Here is a 21,632-nt window from a genome sequence, read left to right on the forward strand (position 1 = left end):
TTCAGACCAAAGTTCAACCTTATCAGGTTCTAATGTTATCTCATTATAAAAATAAATATTTTATTTAACTCATATTTTTATGATTAAAAAATATCATGTGTAGGAAGGTTCAGATCAATGTTCATGGGAGAAAATATGTTGCACAGGAAGATTCAATCCTCTACAACTAGTTGTTCAAGGAAGTTAGAAAAATAACTCTTGCCTCAAGCCACTCGGGGGAAGTCAGAAAAATGGCTTCAGAAATCTTCGTTAAACGTAGAAAGTCAAAAAAATGACTTTTACCTCAAGCCGCTCGGAGGAAGTAAGAAAAATGGCTTCAGATATCCCCGCTTAATGCAAGAAGTCAGAAAAATGACTCCTGCCTTAAGCCGCTCGGGGGAAAGTAAGAAAAATGGCTTCAGAAATCCCCGATCAACGCAAGAAGTCAAAAAAATGGCTTCAGAAATCTCCGCTCAAAGTAGGAAGTCAGAAAAATAACTCCTGTCTTAAGCCGCTCAGGGGAAGTCCGAAAAAGGGCTTCAGAAAGCCCCACTTAATGCATAAAGTTCGAAAAAGAACTATCAGTCGACTACTCAACATGTTCAGCTTTCTCAAGTTCCAATGCCTTTTCATTATAAAATATTGAAGGGTTTAATTTATTTTATTTAAACGCATATTTTTGGACTGAAAATATCTTGCACAGGAAAAAGTTTCAAAGAAAACTCTTAGCATTTTCTATTTAGTCTAGGGAACAGTTCCAAAGAGAACTCCTAGAGTTCGCTGCTCGGTATAGGGAGCAATGAAGACTTAAAGCACATCGAATATAGACTCCCTAAATACAACGTGAGCGACCTCTTTTTAAGCTCATAATAATCCCTGCGCACCTCTTTCAAATAAAAGAGCTTGCTTGGGCTTGGGGGACTTATGTACTATATGAAATATACCAATCAGAGTTAATAGTCATTCATGGGCAATTATCAGGTATTAGTAGATCAAAATTACCTTACACTTTACAAATATATTGTATTAATAATTGATTATTTGGTTTGATTGCCTAAAAATACGCTGCCCTAATGGTTAATCAATGGACTTGGCTGTCACAAACCCTATAAATATACAATTGATGTCTAGGTAGAATGATCATCTTCTATCTTAATTAAATATAAACCTTTTTATGAAACATATTTGACTTGAGCGTCAGGGTGTCTTTTGCAAGTCAACAACTCATCATAGTAGATTGAGTTCTCGGAGAGGATTGAAGATCAAAAAAGAGTAGAGCAAGAAAGGATGATCGACCCTCGAACAATTTCAACCGAAACAGATATCATGACATACTTTTATATTCATTTGACACAGGATACAAGGGTAAAATCGTTATAAAAGTATAAAGTTTTGTATTTTTTCTAAGAAAGAATAGAGTGAAAAGGAAGTAAAGATAGTGTAAAATGAATGTAAAAATTTAAGTGAGTCAAAAAATCATTATTCTTTTTTATTATAATAATAATAAAACAAAAATATTTTTTAACATACCTAACTTTTTTACATTCATTTGACGTTATCCCTTCTTACGTTTTACTCTTCTTTCTTAAAAAAATATAAAACTTTATAATTCTACGACAATTTTATCTTTATATTTTGTCTCAAATAAATGTAAAATTATATCATGCAAAAGTGTATCATGCTAGCATTGTTCTTAATAAAATAATAATATTATTATAATGATATTCTAAGCATCACTTCTGCTTCTTATTCTTGGACTAGTAAAACTGAATGAAGACTTGGATCTTTGGCGAACAAAAGAGGTAAGTTTTCTAAACCTGCCAGACTTAAAATTCTCTTCCTGGTTAAACATATGAACTTCTCCATCTTTCTCCATGATTTGGACCCCAAGTTTCAGAACAAGTTCTCCTCCTTTTGCCTTTCCTGACAAACCAAAGCTTGTGTTCCACTGCTTCACACGCTTGCCTTCCTGGATTTTCACAAAGGATTCTTGAACCAACTGGCTCAAATCCACACAGTTTCTTCCAAAACCAAGCTCTTTTGCATCAACTGCAACAAGGTATATCCAAAACGGCCTTGGCTCAAACTTAAGCTGCTTTCCACTACCACGGTTGCAATAAACGTGGCACCTTATGAAAAAGATCTCTTCGAAATCTGCAGCACCTTGATCAACCCTTGATGGCATTGTTTGAACACTCCCATCTTTGGTCTCTTTCTTTCTAACACAAACAGAAAGCCTAAGTCCATTCATGGATGAAGGAAGGCCTTGAGCAGTGACCACTTTAACAGAAAACAAACAGCTTAGTTTCTGCATTCCAATATGAGAAATTGCCCTCAAAGGGTTCCAGTTCCAAATCCCTTTCTTCTCACCTGAACTTGCCGTCTCATCAAACTTAATGGTATCTGGCTGAATGAGAGTTGCCTTGGCATGTTCAAGCTTTGGCTTTGATCTCCATGGAGACAAGGACATGCCACGAGACCTAGTTTTGTTGCTTTGTTTGTTGTTAACTTTAGCAGGGTCATTGTCATCTTTAGATGAGACAAAAGGAGATGAGGCTTGTCTTGGTAGAGCTAATGAAGCTGTTATCATTCTGGTTCTGTTTGTGGTGTGTGATCGGAAAAGGGTTTCATTAAGGGCCTCTGGTTCTTGAAGGAGCTGAACATTGGAGTTTCTCTTATCTTCTGCCATCATTACTTGCTACAAAAACGAAGATTTTGGGAGGAGTAAGAAGAAAATATGATGCTCACATTGAAAGGTTGGTGAGTTAAATCTGGTGTTAGGACTGTGCATTGGTGGTGGAAACAGTGAAGGTGTTGGATCTTTCTGAACCAAGAATGTGATGAGGTATATTTTGTGGTGGATAAAACATGAGCGATATTGCATTCCTTGATGACCAAACATGTTTGAAGGCAAATGGTCCCATCGAATTTAATGTTGAATATGTTATGAGGAATATTTTAGTTTACATGTGTAACTTCAAATATTAATTTTAGTTGTTATTTGTCAATAAAGTCACACGTGTATACTACATAGATGTTTTTTTATTTGATTATAGATTGTTGGGCATTAATTTTTGGTTGGAAGCCCTAGTGATGGTGGAGCTGTTTATATGTATGTGTGTGGTGCATACAATCGTTCTCCTCTTTCTGGAATTTTATTCTTAATGAAGATTTTTTGGTAAACATCATTTGAAAAGGATTCTTGAAATACAATTACGGAACTCCATTATTTTATGATACTTTTATTTTATTTTTTAAATTATAATATGGTTAATATATATCTTTCTAATGCTCCTATATTTAGTTACCCCAACAAAGTATTCTCACTTCGCCGTTGGTATTTCATTTGGATTTTTTTAACATTATGTTTCTTCATTTTCTCGACATATTCTAAAAATTTCATTTCTTGAAGTATTCTTAAATAAGTTATCACTATGAGAAAAATACAATGAATGTACCCAAACATTTTGTATTGGATATGATCGAATGTCCTTCGATCTTGTCATTATTGATATATCTTCCTAACATAACTTAGTACATGACATGTTTTGGATATTGTTTGTTCGGAGTCAAATGTTACCATGGGTTAAATGCTACTTATTATTAAGAAATGAATTTTAAGTCTAATTCAATCCCACAAAACCGACTTGTAAGGTGAGATTTACACATATTTATATATATATATATATATACACACACAATTAGTCTTATCTTTAATCGATGTGAGACTTCCAACATCTATTATAGGATAAATGTTTCTTGTCGAAAGTCAAGTACTACCTACTTAAGGTTAATAGCTGTCTACCAAAAGGTTGAGGGCTACTTCCTGAAGATCAGATACTTCCTATCGAGGGTTGAAAACTAATTGTCGAAGGATGTGCCACATGCTGAATGTCGCTACTCCCTGCCAAAGATTAAGCGTTTCCTGCTGATGAACATATGCCTCTTACCGGATTGTGTGTTACCCATCAGAACCTTGTGTCATCTACCAGTACCTAATTGCCACTTGTTGAGGGCTGCATGCCTTCTACCATTACCGTGTGTCACATACTGGGGATAATTATGAACCGCCTACTAAGCGGCCTGACCAAGTATGTGTTGGCCTACCAAATCTCATGGTGTAACACTTACTATGTAACTTATCAAAATTTGGCTAATCATCACCCTGTTCAAGGTAAATGGTTTATTGGGTCATTGGACCCACACTCTGGTCCATTTAGATAATTCTTCAATTTTAATTTTCTAAATCTGAATAATATAGTATTATAATAATTTTGAATTTTAAGATTTGTTATTTTTATTCTTTTTACTTATTATCTATCATTATATTTTTCTCGATATCATTTTTCAAACTTAATATTAGAATAGTCTTCCATGTTTTCTCATTCATATTCTTTCAATTTAATATTTTTTATTATACAAATGTTAGTAATATAGAACATTTGATGGATGTTAGAACGTAGTTTATTATCTACTTTTTTTTATCTTTGACATCAAACTTCTTCGTGAGATATTATCATCTTTTAATCTTGATTTCTTTTAGATCTTTTTCATTTATAACAAATTCCTCTTGCATCAAATCGAAAGTAAAATTTTATCTTTCATATAAACTTTGAATATTTTTAGGTTTTTCATCTTTAACCACACAAAGTTTATTTTTAAAAAAAGTATTAGAACCTTTCTCTAATAGTTAAGTAACACTTAAATTTTTATTAATATAAAGTACATACAAGATATCAAAGATTAATTTGACACCTAAATAAATTTTAATTGTTATTGTTCTTATACCTTTCACTACAATTTATTTTTCATTTTCAATTATTACTTTAAAAATTATTTGATTTGTTGAGTTATTTGAAAAGTTTTCAATCACGAGTCATGTGATTTGTAGAACCAAATTACCTATAAGACAATTTTCTATAGATTAATCGATTATAACATAAAACATTGCAAGAACTAGTTCATGTTCCAATTCATCATTTGCAATCTTTACATCTTTTTGAACATGTTAAGATTTACATATCTTTTCTGCATGTATCGGTTGACCGCATTTGTAACATTTTGTATCACATCTGGCCTTCACCAACATTTGTTATGTTGGTGATTATTTTTCTTGTAATACAAGCAAGACAGAAAAATAGGTTTATTATTATTTTAGGTGTATTTGCTCCTTTTGTAGTTCTTAACTTTGAAAGTCCTTTTAACACCATGAAGTAAAATACTTTCAACAATACAATCTTCTTTCATTAATCTTTATTATTATTGTACTTGCAAGACATGTATCACTTTCGTCAAAATAAATGTGAATAAGTCGTTTGTGTTGCTAAACAAAGTAGTATAAGTTGTTTCGTATCTATTTGACATCACTACTATAATTTTATCAACAAGTCAACTATTAGGATATTCCTCTTTAACAAATAATCTTACCTCTTGTTAATAATATTCAACAATTTGTTTGAGTATTTTTTAATTGTCTCATACTCTTTTTATCCTTAGCCACTTAAACTCTCTTATCAAACTTATCCAATTTAGTACATTCATATCTTGAATCTTCTCAATTGCCTTCTTATTCTTGTTTCAAATAATTTTAATTTTTTATAGATGAATTTAGGGTTAAGATTTACAAATGATCACTTGTAAAACACTAGGGAACTAACATGACTTTGACTTTGTCTTTTTTGTATTTTTTCTTTTGCTTTTTTCTATGGGATTTTCAAGCATTGGATCAACGATGCAACTCTTTTCTATAGGTATAGGTATGAGTTATATTCAATCTTTTAAATTGAGTATGAGGATGGGGATAAATGTGTATATATTCATAATGATGTCATTCACATACTCGTCCTAGTTTAAATTACTAAAACAAATTTAATTTGTTATGTAATCTAACAAACTTATTGTGTTTGACCCTTAATTTTGTAATTTAGTTATAAGACACACATGTCATCGCTTTTACTCTTTTATGCAATTATTTTACCTTTATACAATTGTTATTTGATACTTATATAATTTTAATTTCTTTCTTGACATTTTGAAAATAGAGAAAAACATCTTTTATCCTTTTGAACTTTAATACCTGATGATATAATGTTTTCTTTGCTGTATTTTTATTTTATATGAATAGTTACTTAATTGATATTTGAAACTATAAAGAAGTAGGACGAGCATGGGTATATTGGAGGTGGAGACGAGATAAATTTTCATATCATATTCGATAATGGACGATGATGAGGATGAATTTTTACTTAAAAGATGAAAATGAGATAGTTAAACCATATCTATCCTGCTTCCATGCTTCGTTGGATTTTGGGTTTCAAAAATATATATATTTTAAATACAAAAGATATATAATATGAAAGAGTTTATCATTTTATTTTATTTATGCATTGTATATATAGCACAATTCGACAAATATCAAATATTTATACTATCACGATCTTAATTTCTTAAATATAAATAGTCAATAAACATATTTGTATCTTTATATAAAAATATTTATAAAAAAAGTGAAAGATTTCCAATAAACTAATTTAAATACAAATATATAATTCACTACTTTTTGATGATTCATCAAATACTATAAGGCACAATAACTACACCCACCAAATCTTTATTACTGAGAATCTTCATATATAGAGAAAATTTTTAGGAAATACTTGTAAGGATAATGATATTTTGATAACACTTTTTGACAACAGGATTCGTGTTATTATTTTATTAGTCTATTTGAATTTATATTTAAAAAAAATATTTAAAACAGACGCATGGTAAAACATTGTCTGACCCTCATGGTTTTGCTTTTGACACCACTCCAAAAAATCTCTTACCATTGGAGATATCTATGTGTATATAAACTCTTGACCAGTTCTTCTTTCACTCAATATGGGACTTTGTTTGCACTCCAAGAAAAAAGACATGCTGGCTTTGTCGGTTTAACCAAAATTCTCGTACTAAGTTACAATACATTTGAATCAAACATCAATTATAAGCGAGAGTAGAAAATTTATATATACTACAAGCACAGCAGTTTCTCAAATCAATCAAAGAAGAGACAAAAAGTTATTATCAATGGTTGGATGTGAGGAATGTGAGAAAAGTGGTAGCAGGTTTTTATTGGTTCTACAAAAAGCAATTAGCTAACTATGACCCACGAGTAACTATTTGGCACAATTATTTTATCTATAAACCTCAAACACTAACAAGAATATTCTCTTAAACTTTTTTCTTGGAGCCCACGCATGCTACATGTTTGCAAGATTGTGTAGTTGTATATATATCGTAAGCTGCTAAAACTACCTGCATAATTAACAGCACAGTGGATATCCTTAATATTCCTTCATAAACAAATCAACATCTGGATTTCTCATGGTTCTGAGCCACATGTCAGCCACTATACTTGATGAAATGCTCCACAAAAATCCTTGCTCTTTTACCAATGCATGCTTGCCTTTCTTCTTTGCCTTCCCCAACCCATTTTCAATCAACCAATGCATTGCAGTTAGCCTTTGCTTCTCACTGTCCCATTCACTGTTGTTCTTTGTAGCACTCCTCACCTTCAATCCTCCCACGTGCATGCTTGTTACCTTGAACCTTTTCTCTTCATCATCTTGGTGGTAATCACTTCCCCTTGTGTCTTCACTTGCTGCATGAATCAGCACCATCACAGGACCTCCAACTGCTTCAAATCTTCTTATTGGATCCCTTAGTTGGACAACAAATATGAGTGTGATATTTGAAGACTCACCATCAGAACTTCCACCAGTGCTAGTGTAGCTTTGATCTTTGATCCAATCCTCTAGTGAAACAGCAGAACCTAATAGATCCTTGTCTTTGTTTCCTTCCATTGTCCAGAGTGGTGAAGCATCATAGGGAGCTTCTTTCTCTGCCATATCAGCTTGGATTTTCAACCCTTCAACCACCATGAACTCAATCTTTTGCATTGTGAAGGCTAGAATTTTCTCTGCTGTAAGTGGAGTTTCATCCACATTCCAAAGTCCTGTTGAAATCCTCTCTTGTCTTCCTGAACTCATTGCATTTGCCATGCCTTTGAGGGCAGAAACTATACGAGCGGCACTTGAACTGGCTCCTTCTTTGTTTCTTCCTTGTATGATGGCTGAAGCAATGCCTTCGAAGGCAATCTGTTCTGCAGTTTTACCTATCAGTTCATCCAGGGGCATCATGGAGAAAACTTGAGAGCTGAGTTCATCAAGGCCAATGCCAGCCAATTTCTGAAACAACTCTAACCCATTTAATGACTGATTTGATGGCAACACATAAGGCTTTGACATCTGCATTGCTAGCTTTGGAGTCTCATTTCTAGCTACAACTTTATCCAAAGGATTCATAGATGTTAAGTAGCCTCCATCCCTTGTTTGAACTACACACCCCAAGCCCTTGCCAAGATCTGGGAGATACACTTCAGATTCTAACTCTGTAACTTCTGATGGAGTTTTTTCAGATTGGTTGGTTTTGAAACCTCTGATATTTTCATCCTCAAGCATGTGAAGAAATTCCTTTGTCACAGTTTCTTCATCAGAATCCAATCTTAGTGACTCAGTTTCATCACCTTTTGTGGAATTTTTGTTATCTTCTCCCATCATGGACACAAGATCCTTTATTTGCTTGGCAATTGACTCAAGCTCAGTTAGTCTAGTCTGGCGCAACTGATCATGCACTATTTCCTTGACAACCTCACTTGTAGCTGATTTCACTTTAATGGATTTCTCAGATCCTTCTCCTTCATATGTTTTCTTCTCTTGAACCTCAACTCCTTTATCAACAATCTCAAAATCCGGCAGATCAAAATCCTCCACCTTCTCTTTGCCACCATCAAGTTTCTCGGTAGAGGGAGGGGCGTCATGAAATATGAGTGGATCATCAAGATTAAAATCATCCACACCTTGAATGTCTTCTGCTAATCTTCTCTGTGAAGGAGTCCAAGCATCTCTTCTGCTTGTTATTCTTGGACTAGGCAAGCTGAATGATGAGTTAGAGCGTCTACGAGCAAAAGTGGTGAGATTTTTGAACCTGCTAGACTTAAAATTCTCTTCCGGGTTATATATCTGAACTCCTCCATCTTTCTCCATGATCTGGAAGCCAAGTTTCAGAACCAGTTCTCCTCCTTTTGCCTTCCCTGATAAGCCAAAGCTTGTGTCCCACTGCCTCACACGCGTCCCTTGCTGGCTTTTCTCAATGGATTCCTGAATCAACTGGCTCAAGTCCACAAAGTTTTTTCCAAAATCAAGCTCTTTGGCATCAACTGCAACAAGGTATATCCAAAATGGCCTTGGCTCAAACTTAAGCTGCTTTCCACTGCCATGGTTGCAATAAACATGGCACCTTATGAAAAGGGTCTCTTCAAAATCTGCAGCACCTTGATCAACCCTTGATGGCATGGCCTGAACACTCCCGTCTTTAGTCTCTTTCTTTCTAACACAAACAGAAAGCCGTAGTCCATTCATGGAGGAAGGAAGGCCTTGAGCAGTGACCACTTCAACAGAAAACAAACAGCTGAGTTTATGCATTCCAATATGTGAAATGGCCCTCATAGGCTTCCAGCTCCAAATTCCTTTCTTTTCACCTGAATTTTCCGTGTCAGTAAACTTTTTGCCTTCTGGCTGAGTAAGAGTTGCCTTGGCATCTTCAGGCTTTGGCTTTGATCGCCATATAGACAAGGACATTCGGCGAGACCAAGTTTTGTTGCTTTGTTTGTTGTCAATTTTGGCAGTGTCATTGTCATCTTCAGCAGATGAGACAAGAGGAGGTGAAGCTCTTGGTAGAGCTAATGAAGCAGTTCTTCTAGCTGTGTCTGAGAATTGGTAAAGGCTTTCACTAAGGGCCTCTAGTTCTTCTAGGAGCTGAACGCTGGAGTTTCTCTTGGTAGTGTTATCATCTGCCATCATTAGTGAATGAAGAAGTTGTATCTCACAATTGAAGAGAGAGTGTTTTGGACGAGGAAGAAGAAAAGGTGATGATGCTCTGAAGGTTGGTTAGTTAACTTAGGTGGAAGTACTATTCATTGGTGGTGGAAAAGAGAAGGTGCTGGACCATTCTAAACCAAGAATGTGATGAGGTATAACTTGTGGTGGATGAAACATGAACGATGGCATTGGAATTGCATTGCCTTGATGGCTAAGACAAGTTTGAAAATTAATAGCCAAAGGGTCCCATTGAATTTAATATAGCACCAGAATATGTAACTCAGTGTTGAGTACAAACAAAGTTCTACATCGAATAAAAGAAGAATTGGATATGAGTTTATATATACATAAATATCTCCATTGAAAAGAACTTTTTAAAATAATATCAGAAACAAATCCATCTATTAAAAATAATCTTTTAGAATGATATTAAAAGGAAATTCGTGAAAACTAAGAAATCTATATGTATGTGTGTTTGTTGAAGTTGCCTGTAATGTAATGAGAGGTATCTTAGTTCATATGGGAAAGTCTAAATATGCAAAATTTAGTAGTTATTTATCAGTAGGTATTTTATTTGATCATAATCGTTGGCATTTAGTTTTTCTTGGAAGTCCTTAGTTCCTGTCTGTTCTTGATGATCACGCTACATAAGAGCTTGTGAAGGAAAAGTATTTGCAATGTAAACTTTATGTGGTCCATGCAATTTTAACAGGTTATGTCTATTATTTTCCTCTTACATATTGATGATTGTGACTTACAATTTACTCAAGAGTCGTATAGTACGTATAGCTTATTTGTCTGTGACGATTTTGACAGTCCATGAAGCTCTGGTTGCATCGGGTACTGCTGCCTCTAGGGATTTATTACCTTCTTTTTCGTGTTCTTATCTTCTGAACTTTCTCAAATGTAACACTACTTCAAAAACATTGGGTTTGGCCTTTATCTAGCAACCGTAATAATTTCTTAACAGTGTTCAACAGTATAGGAGAATTGCTCAATCAGTAATTCCTATATAATATACCTCTGTTATTCATATTTTAAGATATAAAAATATATTTAACTAAAAATTATTATATATCCTTTTATGGTATACAAAATTACTGATTGCAGTAATAAAGTGAAGCAAGAAAATCTGAAGCAGTATATTTGAAGTGGATATGACATTGACGGTGTCCTTGTTACGAAGACCAATCTGAAAATTAATAGGCAAATTGGCCCAGCAAATTTAATGCTGGTTTTCCCTTGTCAGATGCCTTGTTAATTGTCTGATCAACTTTGTAATGACAGAAATTTTCTACTGTATGGTTGTATTAAAATATATTAGTTTATCTTTCTCTAAATGACCGACGCTGATATAATAAAAGAGATCATATTAAATTTTTTTAAAAAAATATATATAATTCACATTATTAAAAAAAGTAAATAAAAGGAAAAGATTGTATCATAGATATATATAGAGATAAAAATACTATTAAGTCAATGTAGCTATATGCTGCAACCTGTAAGTAAACAATTAATTTCTTTAAGTGATACAAGTTGAAGAGCATACGTGTACACTAGTATATGCACAAACCAATATCGTAACGTCAAGGTTTAAGGTAAAATTAAGGAATATGGATACTATTAATGTTTGGGTTTTAATATTAAAGTTGTCATGATTATGATTAATTTAGCCATAATTAAACTGTCAATGCAAAGCTTATTTTAAAATTTATAAAAAAAAATACATAATATTTAATATGTATTAATGATTAAAATAGTTGAATTTAATATCGAAATGTTTTCTCGTAATTTTTAAGTTTAACCAAACAAACAATTAAAACATATAGTGAAAAATAAATACAAATATTTAGACTTATAAGACACTCACATTACAATGATACATTGGGTAACCGAATTAGATTTTACATCTTATTCAGTTTTAGATCTTTTTTAATTTGTCATATAAACTAAATTCTACACCAATTTTCACAAACTTTATTTCAAAATTGACTCTCGTTTACCTCCAAATTCACTCAAATAAACAACAACAAAAATTACCCTCAAATCCACCCAATCACTCTCTCCCAATCACCTTCAATCACCCCCAAGTGAACACACCCTTATAACTTGAACTTCCCTAAGACAAAAATTCTTGAAATAACCAATGAAATTTTATCGATTGATATACATCTGTCAATAAATTTGCATTTAATGAATTTTATTGATGAATTTTAAAATTTTATTTACTGACGAATTTTATTGATAGAATTATTATTTATAGAAAAATTCATCATTAAACAATACATGCATTGCTTACAGAAAAAATCGTCAATAAACAAGACATGCATTACCAATAGAAAAATTCGTCAATAAATTTGTCGGTAATATATATTTCATTTACCAACGAAACAAATCACTATAAATGAAACATGCATTGCCTACAAAAAAGTTCATCAATAAATCCGTCGATAAATGAGACATGCATTATCTATAGAAAAATTCGTCGATAAATTAAACATGCATTACTTTCGAAAAAAATCGTCGATAAAATAAGTGAGAATTTTCTTGCCTATTTTTTATTTATCGACAAATTTTTTCGTCGATAAATCAAATATACATTATCGATGAAAAATTCGTCGATAAATTTGTCAGTAAAAAGAGTGAGAAACGTTATATATTTTTCACTCTCTCGCAGACGTTCATCTTTAGTTCACGAGGCAACTTCATCTTCTCCCTCTTATTCCTTTCAACTCCACCACAATAGCTATACAAGCCTTCATCTTTGTTCAGTCGGGTTGTAGTCTCTGTTCAGCCTTGCCATCGTCTCCATTCAGTTAGGAGTCTGCCATCTTTGTTCAACAAGGTCACCACCATCTTTGTTCAATCGGTAGTATTTATTTTTTCTTTTTCGTAGAACAAGGTAACCAAGCATTGTCACCATTGTGGAACACTGATGTTGATAAAATTTAAAGAAAAAAAAGAGAAAAAAAAAAGAAAATAAACTAGATCGTAATATTTATCGACGATTTTTTCTATCGATAGTTATTAAGAATTTTTCTTTTGATAAATTTTTTCGTCAATAATTATTAAAAGATTAACAAAACTTGTTGATAAAATTTATTGACAATAATTATACTGACAAATTTTTTATTATCGGTAAACTATAATAATAATTTTATTTATTGACAAATTTTATACATTATCAATAAATTATAAATTTTAATTGTCGACAATATCGATTTTTATCAATAAATGCTCTCATCTTTTACCTGTATATCATCTTACTTTTCTCTTCATGTAACAAGAAGAAACAATCACTGTCACATATTTCCTGAAGTTTAAATTTATTTTTTCTGGAGTAATTTAGTTTTGGCAATTTGATGTGTTATGTACACTACTTTGATTCTTCAATTAAAGAAGTTTGTCAGTCATAATGGTACTACTGCATGAACTCAACATCCTAGTTATCTTACCTAACAATTCAATTGTTTTCTCCATCTTAGTTAATAGTATAATATATATTAGTATTTTAAATAAAAAAACAATAGTCTATGATTAATATATTAATTTATTAAGTTATTAAGCAAATATTTTTATTTTTTACTGGTGTCAAAGTAACATGCTCTTTTTTTTTTTTTAAAAAAAAAAACTTTCAAACCCTCTGAAACAGAATTCGGACTCTTTCTAGTTTTAAGTTTAAAAATAAAAAACGTGATAAAATATTAATTTTTTATTAGTTAAGTGGATGTTTTTGTCTTTTTCTCATGTCAAAATATCAGTTTTTTAAAGATTTGACACGCCTTAGAAGAATAAATACATTCAGATCGAAACATGCTATAATACGTTGTGTTGATTTGATGATAATTTTGATGATGTATGTAATTTTTTTGTTGTTATTGATTCGTCTTACTTATTGTCTTAATTTGATTAAAATTTAAAACATAAAATTTTATTTAAGATAGTCATCTTAAATATATTTCAAATTCAGATGTTACACATTTATATGAGTAGTGAATAATTGATTATGAACTATAAATAATCAATTGTTGTAAATTATTTTGTTGAAACTAAACTTTTCCTAATTAATTGATTATTTGAGGCAACAAATGATTATGTTACATGCTTCTTTCAAGAAAAACATCACATATTCAAAATTGTTAATAGGTTACATGAAAAACATATTAACATAATATGATTAAATATAATCACTAGTGCAAAAAAGACCTTTAACATCATCCTTTAGACGTCCGATCCTTGAATATCCAACATAAAAAATGACCGGTGAAATTTTTCATAAATAAAACAACTATTTAGACGTCAGATATGGGGGCTCGACTTCTAAATCCATTTAGACATATGTTGTGGGAGAACCAACGTCTATAGACGTCTGTTATGGCGAGACTTCTAAATACTCAGCCCAAAAAATCTAAAAAGTCACTTTTTCAATTCATTTAGACGTCTGATCCTGCCACTTCGACTTCTAAAACCATTTAGACGTCTGTTGTGGGGAGAACCGACGTCTATAGATGTCTGTTGTGGGGATAACCGACGTCTATAAACGTCTGTTATGGCGGGAACCGACTTCTAAATACTCAGCCCAAAAATCTAAAAAGTCACTTTTTGAATTCATTTAGACGTTTGATCCCGCCACTTCGACTTCTAAAGCAATTTAGACATCTGTTGTAGGGGGAATCGACGTCTATAGACATCTGTTATGGGGGTAACCGACTTCTAAATGTCTGCATTAAAACATTGTGAACGCGAGGCAGCAGTTACGCGCACTCACTGTTCATTATCTTTCTCGCATTTTCTCTCCATGAGCAACGTTTTTAGGTTCGTTTTCTCACTTTTGCACCGTTTAAAATTAATTTTACTTCGATTATATTACTCTTTGATGAATTATCTTTCATTTGAACCGATTAAAATGTTTTTTCGTTGGGTTTTGGTGTAGTTTTGCTCGTGTCTTTGGGCGACGTTCTTGGGCGGCGATTTCTTGCATTTTGCACTTCTCCAGTTCCCTCCACTACATTTTTAAAATCATCCAATACAAAAAAAAAAACGTACAGTGCATTCTCTTCAACTGAAATATAAAGTTGTAAGCTCGAATCACCATGAACTAGGAGCAACCTGAGAGGCCTCAAGCAGAGAAAGATCTAATCAAATACGGCGACGTTTTAGATGTCTGACCTATAAAGTCTAACGTCTATATAGACATCTGACTTATATAGTTCGACGTCTATATAGACGTCTGATCTATAAAGTCCAACGTCCCATTAACGTCTTCTATAAAGACGTTGGATCAGGATTTGACGTTAAAAGCCCAAAATAACATATGTCTAAAGTCCTTTCTGCACTAGTGAATATATTATATTAATTTAATAGATATTAAAAAAGTATTCAAGATTTATGAAGGGAAAGTGATTATACTATTGATTTTTTTAATTTTTTTTAACTTTTTCTAATTAAAAATTAATGATTGTTTACATGTCAAGTCAACATCATATCTTAACAATAATAATATTATATATTAATGTTAATATCACGTGTCATCTTATATTCAATTCAGTTCTACCTTTTTAAATAATTTTGATAATTTTCAAATTAAAAATAAATTTAATTTTTATATAAATATTATATTGATATTTTTATTAAAATTACATCAATTTTAAAAATATTGAAATTGAATTTCAGACAAAAATATTAAAGACTAATTTGAAATGTCTTTGAGAAAATTAAAATAAAGAAATATATTTAAACCTAAAAATTTATACATTAATTATTAGATAAATAGATGATTTATTACAATAAATATTAAATAATTTTTTTCGATTAAATAAAGTAATGAAATTAAATTTTTTGTATTAAAATTATAATTTATTATACTAAAAATGAAATATGCTATTCTTGTTATATTAAATTGATTATTTATTAGTGGTTAATTATTTCACTATTAGAACGTTTTTGAAGAATTTGTTTTGAAGTCAAAATTAATTACATAACTGCATACATTCATTTGATATTAAAAAAGTATATGCATTAATAACATATTAATGCATGGAATTATGAAATACAATTGATTGAATTAATTTTCATTTCAAATCAAATCCTTAGAAGTATGATTCGTAAATAATTATGTACAACTTCCAAAATAAAAATTGTTTCAAATTATAAAATAATATATAACACCAAGTAAAGAGATACGATAATATAATAATCGTCACACAGAAAAATGAAATAAGAGTCCTTCAATTTTATTTTTTTTTAATATTCAATAAACTATACAAATTTATTAAGTACTGAATTTAACATATAGAAATTTAGGGGAGACTCTAAACTTAATGAAAAGAAACTCTATAAATACCTTACTCTATCCATTTTTTAAAAACCACTTTTCCTTCTTTCTCTGCCATCTCTCCACCACCATTCTCTTTTTAAAGATCTTTCTTTTTCCACCATCTATTTAAAATCTTGTTAAATAAATTTTTTACCTCTGTGAAGAGACTATCGACTCATTCTAGTGATATTATGATATTATTTAAAATTAAAATATCAACTCTTTTTTTAAAAACAAAATATTTTGAAATCCATAAAATATATATCTTAACAATTCATTATAATAATCTTATAACATATATTTACATTTTAAATTAAAAAATATAATTAAAATATTAATTTCTTAAGTGTTTTTGTTTTCTTTTATCAAAATATCAATTTTCTTTTCTTATTTTATTCCTTTCTCTCATAAAATTGCACAAGAGTAATGATATCACAATACACTTTTATATTAATTTGACACATAATATAATAGAGCCGTCAAAATGGGTCACAACCCGCGAGTCAACCCGGCCCGTCACGGGTTCGGGCCAGGTTGGGTTTGAAAAATACAACCCACTTATATGCGGGTCAGATTTCAACCTGGCTCATTTAGACCCGTCTCATGCGGGTTGAACCCGTGGTGAGCCGGGTTGGCCCACCAACCCACCTACCTAATTTTATTTTTTTAATTTATTATTTTATTTATGAAACCCTACAAAATAAAATACTTTCTTCACTCATTGTGTATACCAAAAAAGTAACCTTTGCTCTCACAAATCACTCTCACGGTACTTGCTCTCATTTGACAGTGCTCTCCCCCTCACTTCACTGAAATTCTTCAAGGAGCAGTTAAAACACCCTTCCTTTTTTCTTCTCTTTTCTCCACATTTTTGTTTTCTCACTTCTCTTTCTTTTTTTTTTTTCAAAAACCCTATAATGACAAAAATAGGGGTTTGCAAATTTGTTTTTTGTTCTGGGGGATTTGAAGACACAAAATGATTTTTTCATGTCCTGACATGCTTGTATCAGATTTTGTTCATTTTATTTAAACAATTTGAGTATACATTATTTGAACGAGCTCTTTTTGATATATTTGAATTTGGGAAATTATGTTACAGATTAAACTAATATTTTTTGTTGATGTTGTTGAGTACTGGTTCTCTTTTTTTGACTAATATTTTTTTATTGATTGTCAGAATTGTTTTGATATTAGGAAATTCTTTATTAGTGAATTTGGAGACAACAAGAACAAGGGTCAAGGGTTACAACAAGAACAAAAAATGATGAATATAAGAAACTTGTATGTTTTTTTGTGTTTGTTTTTGAATGACATTTGGATTATATTGTACTTTTTATTATTATTTTGAATTGTCTTTAACATAATTTTTTTGGAGTGAAAATTGTTTAAATTTAAATTACAAAAAGTTTGTATTTTTCTTTATTTAGAAAAAAAAAATGTAATTAAATGGGCTAGTGAGCCAACCCGTTTACCAACCAACCCGTGGTGGGTTGGGTCGGGTTCAAGTTTTTCTGACTCGCTAATAAATGAGTCGAGTTGGGTTGGCTCACTAAGTGACCAACCCGTGGTGGGCCGGGCCAGGTCGAGCTGAGTTACCCGTTTTGACAGCTTTAGAATATAATGGTAAAATGGTTATAAAAGTGTAAGTTTTTGTATTTTTTCAAGAAAAATAGAGTAAAAAGTAAGTAGGAGTAGTGTCCAATGAATGTACAAAATTTAAGTGTGTCAAAAAATCATTTTTTGTTAGAATTGGTCAACTAAACAAAAAAAAATTGCATCCTCTGTTGAGAGAAAATTAAGGATGCTTAATTCTTGGTTTCACAAAAGAGAAAATCAACAATATTTTAGAAAACTTAAAAATAGGAAAACGAAGTGAATGAAGAATATTGCTTATGTACACTTATAAATACATGTTACATATTCCTTTGTAATTCATTCCAACAAGTAGAGAAGAAACGTAGGCAAGAATAAGTTAAGAGAGAGAGAGAGAAGTGAATTTGTTTCTAAATTTTTCTTTATCAATGATATATTTGCAATAATTTCAAAAGTTCAATTTGAGTATCATTATTCTGCGTTTGTATTTTCTCTCACAAATCTGATTAAGAGAAATTGTGCATAATTTCCCAATAACTGGTATCATAGCCGGTTGTTATTATTATAATCAAGTCAACGGTTCAAAGGGAGTCAGATTTAAGTGGGAGAAATGGATGCAAATGAAGGAAAGATAAAAATTGAGAAGTTCGATGGTACGAACTTTGGCTTTTAGAAGATGTAGATTGAAGATTATTTGTATCAGAAAAAGTTATATCAACCTCTCTCAGGGCATCAACCAGAAAACATGACGGATGAAGATTGGATTCTTCTCGATCGACAAGCTCTTGGAGCTATTCTATTAACATTATCCCGCAATGTTGCATTTAATATTGCAAAAAAAAATACCACAATGGGTCTTATGACAGCTCTTTTAAGTATGTATGAAAAGCCATCAGCCTCAAACAAAGTTCATTTGTTGAGGCGGTTATTTAATTTGCGGATGTCAGATGGCAATATGGTATCGCAGCATCTTAATGAACTCAATATAGTCATAACTCAATTGAGTTCAGTTGGAATTGAATTTGATGACGAAGTACGAGCCTTGATACTTTTGTCTTCTCTACCAGAAAGTTGGAATGCTACAGTCACAATTGTGAGTAGCTCATCAGGAAGTAATAAATTGAAGTTTGACGATGTTCGTGATCTGATTCTTAGTGAAGAGATTCGACGGAAAGAGTCGGGAGAATCTTCAACCTCTTCAATTTTGCATACAGAGTCAAGAGGAAGAAGTTCGAAAAGAGGATATGGACGTTGAAGATCCAAGGAAAGAAGATCCAATTCTAAGAATCACCGTAGTTTCCAAAACTCAAAGACAATTGAGTGTTGGAATTGTGGAAAGGTGAGACACTACAAAAACCAGTGCAAGAGTGCACNGAAGAATCACGAGGATAAAGTAGAAACAAATGTTGCTTCAACCTCAGGAGGAGAAGATGCATTGATATGTTCTTTAGAGAACAAGGAATAGTCTAGGGTGTTAGACTCTGGAGCATCCTTTCATGCCACCTCACAGAAAGAATTCTTCGAGAATTATGTTCCTGGAAACCTTGAAAAATTTTACCTTGGTAATCGAGCAATCTTGTGAGATTGCTGGTAAAGGTGCGGTGAAGATTAAGTTAAATAGGTTTGTATGAGAATTGAAAAATCTTAGACATACTCCTGACCTAACAAAGAACTTAATCTCAATAGGCCAATTAGCCAATCATGGCTACACAACAGTCTTCCATGGTGATCATTGGAAGATTTCAAAGGGTGCAATGACAATTGCTCGTGGTAGGAAGAATAGTACTCTCTAAAAGACAGAAGGAACTTGTCATTTGATTGCAGTAGCAATGAATTAAAATCCTAACCTATGGCACCGGAGGTTAGGTCATATGAGTGAGAAAGGGATGGATATCATGCACTTAAAGGGGAAACTACCAAGTCTTCGATCAATAGAATTTGACATGTGTGAAGACTGTATACTTGAAAAGCATAAATGAGTAATCTTTCAGAGACGTGGAAGAATCCCAAAGAAAGAAAGACTTAAGCTTGTTCACTCTGATGTTTGGGGTCCAACAACCGTCTCATCCATTGGTGGTAAGCGATACTTTGTGACTTTTATTGACGACCACTCTAGGAAGGTATGGGCATACTTTCTTAAAAATAAGTCTGAATTGAAGCTTTCAAAATTTGGAAAGCCATGGTAGAAAATGAGACAAGATTAAAGATAAAAAGCTTAGTTTGGATAATGGTGGTGAATATGAAGACACTAGATTTAAGAAGTTTTGTTATGAGCACGGGATCAAAATGGAGAGGACCGTGCCAGGTACACCTTAACACAATGGTGTGGCAGAGCGCATGAATAGAACGTTGACAGAGAGAGCCATAAGCTTGTGTTTGCAATCAGGATTACCAAAGCAGTAATGGGCAGAAGCAGTCAACACAATAACTTACTTAATCAACCGAGGTCCGTCGGTTCCATTGGAGCACAAAATACCAGAAGAGGTATGAAGTGGTAAAGAGATAAAATTATCACATCTCAAAATTTTCGATTGTGTAGCATATGTGCACATTAGTGATCAAGGCAGAAATAAGCTTGATCCTAAATCGAAGAAGTGCACTTTCATCGGTTATGGTGAAGATGAGTTTAGCTACAGGTTATGGGATAATGAAAATCAAAAGATGATTCGCAGTAGAGATGTGATATTCAATGAAAAGGTGATGTATAAGGACATGAACAACACATGCAATAACAACTCAGAACAAAGTAGACCAGTGTATGTGGAGATGGATGATGTCCCAAAAACTCCTGTAATTGAGACTCCTCAATCAGAGGAATCATGTGAAAGTAATGATAATGAAGAACTTGACACACCAGAACTTTCTATTCTAGCTCTTGTTTTGCGAAGGTCTTCTCAGCCTCACGTACCTAATAGAAAATATCTGAATTATATAATGTTAACTGATGAAGGAGAGCTTGAAAATTATGAGGAAGCATGTCAGATGACAGATGCTAGTAAGTGGGAGCTTGCCATGAAAGATGAGATGAAGTCTTTAATGTCCAACTAGACATGGGAACTAGTAGAGTTGCCTGTTGGGAAAAAGGCACTTCACAACAAATGGGTGTATCGGGTGAAGGAGGATCATGATGGGTCCAAGAGATACAAAGTTCGACTAGTTGTCAAAGGATTTCAGCAAAAGGAAGGAGTTGACTACATTGAAATCTTTGCTCCAATTGTAAAAGTCAATACCATCATATCTATTTTAAGTATTGTTGCCAGTGAAGGATTATACCTTGAGCAACTAGATGTGAAGACTGCATTTCTTCATGGAGACTTAGATAAGGAGATTTACATGCATCAACCTGAAGGCTTCTTAGAAGAAAGAAAAAAGAACATGGTGTGCAAATTAAAAAAAAGCTTGTATGGTTTGAAACAAGCTCCAAGACAGTGGTATAAGAAGTTTGAAAGCTTCATGCACAACGAAGGTTTCCAGAAGTGTAATGCCAACCACTGTTGTTTCTTCAAGAGATATAAGTCCAGTTATATCATTTTGTTATATGTTAGTAGCTGGTTTAGATATGGACAAGATCAGAAGTTTGAAGCAACAATTATGAAACGAATTTGACATGAAGGATTTGGATCCAGTAAAAAGGATCCTTGGAATGCAATCACAAGAGATAAGCAAAAGTGTATTTTGCAGCTATCTCAGGCATAGTACATTAACCGTGTTTTGCAGAGATTCAACTTGAGAGACGCCAAAGCAGTTAACACACCTTTGGCCAGTCATTTTCGTCTATCCAAAGAATAGTCTCCTCGGACAGAGAAGGAAAAGGAGTCCATGGC

At 32.4% G+C, this 21,632-nt stretch overlaps 2 protein-coding genes across 2 annotated transcripts; both read right to left on the reverse strand.

Moving 5' to 3' along the window:
• Positions 1-1,705: 1,705 nt before the first annotated feature.
• Positions 1,706-2,668, reverse strand: LOC106757265 (protein PLASTID MOVEMENT IMPAIRED 1-like). Its single transcript, XM_014639900.1, has one exon. The coding sequence runs from the start codon at positions 2,666-2,668 to the stop codon at positions 1,706-1,708; it is 963 nt and encodes a 320-aa protein (XP_014495386.1).
• A 4,636-nt stretch (positions 2,669-7,304) lies between these two features.
• Positions 7,305-9,878, reverse strand: LOC106779720 (protein PLASTID MOVEMENT IMPAIRED 1-like). Its single transcript, XM_014667933.2, has one exon. It carries the CDS (start codon positions 9,876-9,878, stop codon positions 7,305-7,307), a length of 2,574 nt encoding a protein of 857 aa, XP_014523419.2.
• Positions 9,879-21,632: the final 11,754 nt, after the last annotated feature.

The sequence above is a fragment of the Vigna radiata genome, chromosome 1 (assembly GCF_000741045.1).
Source record: "Vigna radiata var. radiata cultivar VC1973A chromosome 1, Vradiata_ver6, whole genome shotgun sequence".
In the NCBI taxonomy this organism is placed as follows: domain Eukaryota; kingdom Viridiplantae; phylum Streptophyta; class Magnoliopsida; order Fabales; family Fabaceae; genus Vigna; species Vigna radiata.

Coding starts and splice junctions, on each gene's coding strand:
- LOC106757265 (XM_014639900.1), bottom strand. CDS start 2,668: ATGGCAGAAGATAAGAGAAACTCCAATGTTCAGCTCCTTCAAGAACCA.
- LOC106779720 (XM_014667933.2), bottom strand. CDS start 9,878: ATGGCAGATGATAACACTACCAAGAGAAACTCCAGCGTTCAGCTCCTA.